The sequence below is a fragment of the Ziziphus jujuba genome, chromosome 8 (assembly GCF_031755915.1).
Source record: "Ziziphus jujuba cultivar Dongzao chromosome 8, ASM3175591v1".
NCBI lineage: Eukaryota > Viridiplantae > Streptophyta > Magnoliopsida > Rosales > Rhamnaceae > Ziziphus > Ziziphus jujuba.
Window position 1 is genome coordinate 24,863,597 of NC_083386.1, and position 10,222 is coordinate 24,873,818.

General features: G+C 31.5%; 1 protein-coding gene across 1 annotated transcript; it reads left to right on the forward strand.

Moving 5' to 3' along the window:
- Positions 1 to 3,797: 3,797 nt before the first annotated feature.
- LOC107414381 (cytochrome P450 704C1-like) lies at positions 3,798 to 8,634 on the forward strand. The gene is made up of 6 exons (XM_016022494.4): positions 3,798 to 4,210; positions 4,573 to 4,788; positions 5,039 to 5,329; positions 7,229 to 7,549; positions 7,896 to 8,099; positions 8,300 to 8,634. Exons 1-6 carry the CDS (start codon positions 3,908 to 3,910, stop codon positions 8,489 to 8,491), a joined length of 1,527 nt encoding a protein of 508 aa, XP_015877980.3. The 5' UTR covers positions 3,798 to 3,907; the 3' UTR covers positions 8,492 to 8,634.
- The last annotated feature ends 1,588 nt before the right edge of the window (positions 8,635 to 10,222 follow it).

Here is a 10,222-nt window from a genome sequence, read left to right on the forward strand (position 1 = left end):
AACCCAAACTTGTACACCGATTAATATCATAAAAATCGATGCTCAAAAGTATGAATGAACTATCATTGTAATATTATGAAATGTTTCAAATCCAGATATAAACATTTGAGCATAAACTATAATAAATAAAGTTCTACCAAATAAATATGAAAATGCAGAAATCACTGCAATATTTGTAAATCAACAATATATACATACATCTACAATGTACCATACGATGTACCAATCTGTAAACCGTGGGATACACCCACCTCACGACCCTCAATATATGAATGGTGTCGTGGAAATAATAAATAACCGTCGGGACGTACCCAACCTCACGGTCTGTGGCAATAATAAACCGTTAGATGATACCAACCTCACGGCACCGTGGTAATAATAATAAACCGTCGGATAAACCCGACCTCACAGTCCGTGGTAATAATAGATAACCGTTGGATGAAACCAACCTCACGGCACCGTGGTAAACCCAGCGCGCGATAATATAATATAATATAACACTGATCCAAGGTATTGGCATTACATGGTACATCAATTTAAAAATAACCAATACAGTATACATGAAACAATCTTGTAAGATTATATATATACTTTTCCAAACGATACTGTATCATAAGTCATAATTTAACATTTAAACTTCCACCGCTTAATTAAATACTTCAAAATCTCAAAACATCATTTCATACGAAATCTAGAAATACCACAGTGAAATATATTCACCATAAACCAATTTTAAGCACATAAAATTATAAAATATTTGATCATGCTTAAAATCATATAATTTTCAATCTGGTTTCTCAAACCAAATAGTTTCCAAAATGATTTAAAATCTCAATTTAATTACCAAGATATTTAAATACCACAAGTCCATTTATGGACCCATTAAAATTGAAAATCACTTAAAATATTATTAAAAGTCATATAAAATGATAACACATATATGTGAAAGCAAATATTTATATATGCATAAAACAATATTTCAATCAAATGATATATACGTAAAATATTTAAACCACATATATACTATAATATATACCCAAATCATTTAAAAATGATATAACCACTCACAGTACTGTAGATGCTCATGCCTACTCCTCTACAGGATAGCCTCCAGGCTCAACTCGAATGCCTGTAATATAATAAAATATTCCTCAGGCTCCAAACAACTAAACCAGAGACACTTGTATAACCCAAATGTCTCAAAATGATTTACAGTACTATAAAATTGTATAAATTGGACACCGGGCAGTCCAATTATACCGCGTGTCCTTAGAATCCGGTACCCAAAATTGGGGATTTTTACCCGAAGCCTAATATTTTGAAATCGAACCACCTAATGGGTCCTAATAATATCCAATTTCACTAATTCAACTCCAATTTTAACTAATTTGACTAATTTTGTCCAAACACAGTCCCCAATTTATCCGAAAATTAACTAATTGATCCAAAAATAGAAAAATTATCAAACGACCTCCAAAATTCACAAACTTTATATTGAAGGAAAGCCCAAGAGATAAGGAACTCATCAGTATGCTCACCTTGGTCCAAAGTTTCCTCCGGTGGTCGAAAAACACTATTGAAGCATCGGCCGAAATTCCCGTTGTCGGATCTTTCAAACGGTGAGGAATCTGGATAAAATAACCACTTAAATGAGTTCAGAGGGGTTGAAAATAGTGAAAAAGGTGTATGGATTGGCCTGAAAAGGCCAAAAATGAGAAAATCCGACGACCCACCTTGTCGGCCGCCGCGGACTTCTCCAGCCCGATTTGGGCGAGTCCGGCCGCTTCTTGCCGTGAAATTTCATGGCTGAGCTCACCTTCAGGTGACCTTCCTAGATGGATGGCACGTGTAAGTGGTGGTTGGCCGGAAATGGACAAAATGGCGGTGACCCGGTTCGACGGTAAACGGGTCGAAACAACCCAGTTTGGACCCACGGGTCTGAGGAGAGAATTTCTCGGGTTTTGGGAAAAAAAAAAGGGTATTTTGGGCTTTGTTTCCTGTTTGACTCGCTTACCTAGGCTTATATAAAGCGTTGGGTCACTAACAGACAAAAACTGGGGACTGGCTTGGACACTGATTTAAAACTTATGCTTAAAACTTCTCAGAACCATAACTTTTTATTCGTAACTCAGAATTTGGCGTGCCGCCAGTCTAGGAACTCGTATCGACGAGATCTACACCATGGTACCTTAGTCAAACCAAAAATATTGGCTATTGGAAAAGTCAACTTGAACCCATATATTTTTCACTTGGTTAATTTGGTCAAACTTGTTTAATCATGTATATTTTTTTGGTACGGGGTGTTACAGTGTAGCAGATAAATAATATTTTCTTACACACCAAATCCAAGAGAAACAAAATATCATAAGCATTACAAGAAAAGCATACCCTAGAATAGAAATGAAATTGAAACATTCAATCCAAAAACAAAATAGAACACACAAATCAAACAGGCTTCTTCAACACATCAACATCTATCAACTAAATCAAAGATCCAAAACAATAATTTGAGAACCTTAAAATATAAAACGAAACAGAAACTTAATGCATTAACACAAAACCACAACATTGAAGTCCCTAAAAATAAAAAAAATAAAAATAAAAATAAAAAAAAACGTAAAAACATAGACCATCATCAAAGGTTTCGATCTAGAGAGAGAGTTAGAAAGAGGAAAGAACAAACCTAAAAAAGCAAAGAGAGAAGCAAGCCAAGAGAGAGTGCCAATCGAGAGATATTGGCGTGGGTGCTAGGTTTACGGCATGGGTGCAAATTCGGCTATAAGTGCAAAGATTTCGAAAACTAGTCGAGATTGACAGAGTGTGAATCTGAGAGAGAGAGAGAGAGAGAGAGAGAGTGGACAGTTCACCTGGAGAGAGAGGATGGTTCACCTGGAGAGATACGATCGGTCACAGGAGACGCACGATCTGGTGGACTTTCTTTGGTGAGAGACACCAGCGAGAGAGATGAGAATGGGACGGTGAGTTTGGGACAAAACTGACCCGGGAGAGGGGGGGGGGGGGACAGGTTAGTTTAGTCCTGCTGAAGTGGGACTCATTCACTGGATAAGTCAAGTTGTCGCATACAATAAATGTTATTACCAAACACCGATTGGGACACAATCCTGTCCTAACCTGGCCAGTCCGGTGAAACAAACACACCCTAGATGGTATCACAGTCGATATTTAAAATTACATTTATAAATTATCTAGTTATTATAAATTTTATTTTTCTTAAATAGAATTTTAATATATCTTTAAAATTATATTTGATATTTTTTTAAATTTTAAATTTTAACATTTAATATGATTCAATATTTTTAAAAATAAATTTTAATTTAACGAAGGAGATTAAATATATATGCGAAGAAATATTCTAGACTTTTGTGGGTCCGCCCCCCTTGGATCCACCTTTGCAGATAGCAGAGAGTTTCATCCATTCAAGAAAATGTCAAATAATTGACTTTGTGCTCCTTTTCATATTAGACAGTGTTATATATGTGAATTCCGTGGGTCACATATATCAGGGACATTAGAAATGAAACATAAAACTGATTTTTTTAATTTTTTATCTTAGGAAATGCAGTGGCTAATTAATTAGTTATCACAAAATGTAGTCTGAAGAGGATAACATAGTCAACCTAGCTTAATTATGGCAGATATTTCTTTTTCCATTTAATGAGCAAAACCAAACTTTTTAATATCCAAAAATAATTTAATCCTTTAAAATTTTATTTAAAGCAAAAATGCAAATAATTTGATTTTTACAAATTAAACAGCAGAAACAATTATTGTTACATTGAAAATTTTCAAAAGTACGTGTCATACACAAACTCTTCCTTGTGATGTATAGATATAATATCAGTCCTCTAGATTGTGCATATAGTTTCAACATATTCTTGGCAGTCCCATGAGTATCATGGAACATTTGGTTTCCGATCCCATACTTGTCACTACTGCAACAATTATAGCTATATATATAACTATATTCATTATCAAACTCGTTGAGAAGAAGAAGAAGAAACACCACCCTTTAGGCGGCACGTTCTTAAATCAGTTGATCAACTTCCACAGGTTACATGATTACGGAACAGACCTTGCTCGCAAACACACTACATACAGGATACTTGGTTTTTTCAGAACTGAGGTTTACACTGCAGACCCTCAAAATCTAGAATACATTCTCAAAACCAACTTTTCAAACTATGGCAAGGTACGTAACATGTATATATATATATATATATAGATTTAATCTATAGATATAGCCCGTCTCTCATACATAAAATTCTGGTGAGATTCGGTGTGAATTCATATCTCACTCAATATATTTGTGGGAAGATACTCATGTTACAAACATGTAGTTAAAAAAAAAAAAAAAAAAAAAAACATATTCAAGTCTGTACCACAATCTATTAAGGTATCCTCGTCATGATAATAGAATGACTATCTATAGATATAACTGAAAAAATTCCAATATCATTAATACTAAAAGGAGCCAAGGATGTGTGGCTTTATGGATAATATAACTTGTTTTTCAAAGAGATCAGTTTCATGAATTTTCTGGCCTCCCTCTAGGGTTGGTTCCATTACAGCATTTTATCAGATCTTCTGGGTGATGGGATTTTCACAGTCGATGGAGAAAAATGGAGACATCAGAGAAAGGTATCAAGCTATCAGTTTTCAACCAAGATGCTTAGAGACTTCAGCAATACAGTTTTCAAAACCAATGCACTCAAACTAGCTGGGATTGTTTCTCAAGCTGCCGCTTCCAACGAACCAATAGACATGCAAGTATGTTAATTAATTAAGTAAAAATTCACAATCACATGCACATCATCAATTTTCTCTAACATATATATTTTTTGATTATTAATTTGATTATATATTATATACAGTAATTTTCTACTGGACAGACATCGTTCGTCCAGCTTTAACTTATGTTGGGCATGTCATGCGCAACAGTAGCTAGGCGACGATGCTCCACAGATTAAGAATTTATATTTATATATATCTTGTTTTCCTGTATTTGTGGATATAATAGGAACTTTTAATGAAGTCTTCGTTAGAGACAGTGTTTAAGGTTGTTCTTGGTGTGGAAGTAGACAGCATCTTTGGAACAGATGAAGAAGCCGCTCGGTTTTCGAATGCTTTTGATGAAGCAAGTGAAATCATCCTGGGTCGTTACATTGATTTCTTCTGGAAGATCAAACGGTACTTTAACATTGGGTCTGAAGCTGTATTGAGGAAAAGTATCGAAGTGGTGGATCAATTTGTGCAAAAAGTCATCCAAACCAAGATTGACGAAGTCCACAACTCAGCAGATGATTTGACTGTGAGTTAAGTGCCTGCCTACGCACCTATTTTTGTTCTAAACAAACTATCATATATATGATTTATCATTATTTGTGATACATATATTATAGTTTAAGGTTTTGGTTCTAATACCTTTTAAAATTCAAATATGGTTTTTTTTTCCTTTTTTTTTTTTTTTTTTAAATGAACTTGATTCTCGCACACTATTACATACATGAGATTATAAACTGTCTTTTATTTTAATTATTCTAAACCATGATTAAATTAAAGTTTACTATTTGGCAAGCCAAATTGCCTAACCATGATATGTATAGTTTTTATTTTTTATCCTTTTTGCTACTTGGTTTGTTTGAATTTTTCTTTTTTTTTTCTTTTTTTTTTTTTGAAAAAACTACCTTAAGTAAGTTTTTATTAGAAAATTCCACATTTAACTAAGTAAGGGATGCTTATGTAGCAAAAATTATAACTTTTAAATAAAGTGATAATTATATATTTGAATTTAAATCTCTAACACTTTGAATAGAATTGGAGAACTCTTAACACTTGTCATAAAAATTCTTAATTTTATAAGGTCAAGGATTCCTTCGTTAGATAATTTTTGAAACTACGTTAACGATCATTGCTCTTTAGATCCAAGCCTCTAGCTAGAGGTTGATGACTAATGTCCTTATTAAACCATCGGAATTATTTAAACCTCTACATTCGAGATAATTTGGATCCTCTATTTTTTTTTTTTTTTTAAGTACTTCTGTATGTTTGATTTTCAATTCTGACCATTCATTGTCAATTTAATAAATAACGTACCATCATTTTTCTTTAAGGAATTAAATGTAAGCACTCTTCACAGAATTACATGTAATCACTGCTTTTATCAAGCGTTAGAATACATGCATACACATACACCAGTATACGACAAAAACAATTACACAAATTTTTGGCGGTGGGTATGAAATTACTAGGAGAAATTAATGTTTATACAGTTGGGAGATACGAAGAGCTTTCAACAAGAAAGGGATGGAAATAGTGATGCATGGAAGAAGGCTTTTATTATTATTATACATCTAAAAGGATAGGCCTGATTGCATATTATGGAGACTACAATATCCTCTTCATTTTTTACTTTATATATATATATATATATTTTAATCGATGATATGGGAGGTGGAAAATATTTGAAAGAGAGTAAACTTTTTGCTATTGGGCTGTCCTGTTGAGACACGATAGATTTTACTTGAATTTTTAAATTGAATAAAGCAGTGAAAATTTTTAATCATAGAATATAATAGAAATCTTATAAGTATAGTTCAGAGTTTTTCTTTTTGATCATAGTACAGTTTAGAGTTTCATTAACAATTAGTCTCAAAGCCACAATCTCCTAATTGTATCTAAAATTGGCTTATTAATTGATCCAACTTTATTTAGTATAAATAAATATATATATATATATATATATATAATATAGTTTAGAGTTATGGAGAAGATCTTGACAATTTCACAGAAATCATATTGCAGTCCTTAAATCATGTTGTAAAACTATTAATTGTAATAAAAATTAATAATATTTGAGTGACAGAAAAAGAAAGAAGACATTTTGTCAAAGTTTATTGAATTGAGACTAATATGAAATACTAAAAGGACATAATACTAAGTTTTATAATTGTCAGCAAGGACATAATTCTGACATAATACTATATTATATGTACACTTGATTTATCAATTGAATCAATCTCATTTAATATAATATAGTAGAATTTAAAGTTGAGGAGAAGATCTTGACAGCTTCATAAAAAGTATATTGCAGTCCTTAAATATAGAGATACATACTGAGGTCCACCTGTTTATATGTCTCATATATATATATATATATATATAGTAAATCTATTAATTCTAACAGATATTAATAATATTTGAGTGGCAGAAAAAGAAAGAAGGCATTTTGTCAAGACTTATTGATCTGAGAGAGATAGATATGAAATACTTGGAGGAGATAACGCTAAGTTTTATGATTGCCGGCAAGGACACCACAGCCACTACTCTTTCCTGGTTCCTTTACATGATGTGCAAGCATCCACGCATACAAGAAAATATTTCACAAGAAGTCATAGAAGTAACCAATTTGAACGGTAATTATAGTGTTGAAGAACTTGCAGCCAACCTCAGTGAAGAAGCGCTCGACAAAATGCAATATATTACCGCAGCTTTGGCCGAGACGCTTAGACTTTACCCTGCACTTCCAGCGGTAATCAATCAATACACGTATTTAATATATATATATATATATAGTGATTCTCTGATTAGGGAATCCCAAATAAATTTTTGTCGAGCAATACATTTATCCAATTATATGTAATAGGGCAGCAAAAACCAACTATGACACTTAATTGGACGACTTTTTGAACAAAATTTTACATAGAATTTCTGGATAAGAGGAGAAAAATTATATGTATATACGATAACCGTTGAACATAAGATATTTATGGTGTCCTTGCCGTATAAAAAAAACAACATAAAAAGTTACATACATATGTAAGTGGGTTCTTTAGGCATGTGTTATTTTCTTACTCCAAATGACATGTGATATTCAGGACGCGAAGGTTTGTTTTTCTGATGATACATTACCAGATGGATACAGTGTCAAAAAAGGAAATGTTGTGGTCTACCAACCTTATGCGATGGGCAGGATGAAATTTCTATGGGGGGATGATGCTGAAGAATTTAGGCCCGAAAGATGGATAGACGAAAATGGCCTATTCAAGCAACAGAGCCCTTTTAAATTCTCTGCCTTTCAGGTAACAAAATAAAACATTATATTAGAATGTTGTATGATTTTGTTGCCGGAAACATAACATCGAGGTTCATAACCAGATGAAATGTATGTTGCTTCAATTGGATAGAATATCCATCTTTTTGCAACTCCATATAGAGCTGGTCAACTATAATAATATTATAAAATATTTAAAAGAGGTTGTTGTTATGACAATAATTGCAGGCCGGTCCAAGAATATGTCTGGGGAAAGAGTTTGCCTACAGACAAATGAAGTTCTTTTCGGCTGTGTTATTAGGCAGCTACAAATTCAAGCTGAGTGATGAAAAGAAAGCAGTCAATTACAGGGTAATGCTCAATCTAGTGATTAATGGAGGCCTCCATCTGCGGCCATCCTCTAGAAACCAAGTCATATAACAACTTAGATACTGAAATCAGACAGAATTAAGTAATAAATCCTCTGTGTAGTGTATGTGTGTATATATATATATATATATATTATATGTGGAACTAAATTAAGATAGCAGATGCAATAAAAGTATAGTTATCTTGGCAGGTTATAGAGCGATCATAAAACCGACCCTTTTTGTATAATATCATATTTGATTTTTCAAGAATATCATAATTAGTCCAGTTTCATCAATACAGGAAACACTGAGAGAATAATATCCAATTCATGAATTAATTTAACTTTGGTTTACAAGTTAGATAGTTTACATAAAACCAAAGATAAGTTTAAAAGTGAACACCCATTTTGGGTCTGAAGCCTGTCTCTGTCTTAATTTTTCAAATGCTGGCATTTCCAATGCTTAGATTACGAGCAAAACTTTCGGTTAGCCCCAACCAGAGAACGATGAACTACCTGGCTTGTAAATGAGGGGATTTGACTAGGAAAAAGCTATATATCTTTGGTTTTTGTTTTTCTATAAATTTATCCAATTATTCAACAATTTCTTAATAAGTTCCAAAATCATAAAATTTTTTGTAGTATATATAAAAATTAACTAATATGACTGGCTAAAAATTAAAATAGTAATATATATACAATCAAATTCAAATAAGGTATTTAATATTATGATTAATGTTAGCATTTTTTTTTTTTTGCCTAAATTACATTAAAAGTTGAATTTTAAAATTATATTTATTAATTATTAGATTTTAAAATAATTTATTTTTTCTAAATATGATTTTAATATGTCATTAAATTTATATTTTATCATTTATAAATTTTAAATCTTAATCTAAACCTAATAAATAAAAATCTGATATAAAAATATTAAATCATTATGATGTAAGCTTGATTATATATCTATATATTTACTAAAATTTGTGATGTTCATACCGACTTATCTTTATAGAAACTAAAATCGAATAAAATGAGTCTGGTAGTTGGAATATCATAAATGAATTTCTAAACCATTTCAGTCATATCATATTTCTTTTGATCATAAATAGAAGAAAGTCAGAAACTAATTAATTCCCAAATATTTACTATGAACAGCACTGCAATACTAATCAACTCCTATACTTGCCACGAAAAGCACACTAAATTAATTTCTTCAAATTGATGGAAACCAGATCAAGATACATTTTCATACAAACATCCTTTCAACATTAAATTCATATTTTACTATCATTAAATTTATATTTTACCATTTAATAATTAAAAATTTAATATTAAAAATATCAATTCATTCTTAAGTAAATCTGATTGTATATATATAGAATCATATATATATATATATATATATATATATGTTGAAACCGACTTGATCTTATGGAAACCAAAATTGAATAAAAAAAGTCTGGCAGTTGGAATATCATAAATGAATTTCTAAACCACTTCAGTCATTTCAGATTTCTTTTTATCATGAACACAAGAAAGTCAAAAACTAATTAATTCACAATAATTTACTATGAGTTCTGTAATACTAATCAACTCCTACGTATCTACCATGAAAAATACACTAAACTTCTCCAAATTGATGGAAACCAGATCAAGATACATTTCCATGCAAATATCTTTTCAACATTAATTCCTATACCCATAAAATCCCATTAAATTACTAATCCATTGCTCCGACTTATATTCTTTTCACAGTTTAGAAGAAATATATATATATATATATATTTTGGTGAATTTGAAGA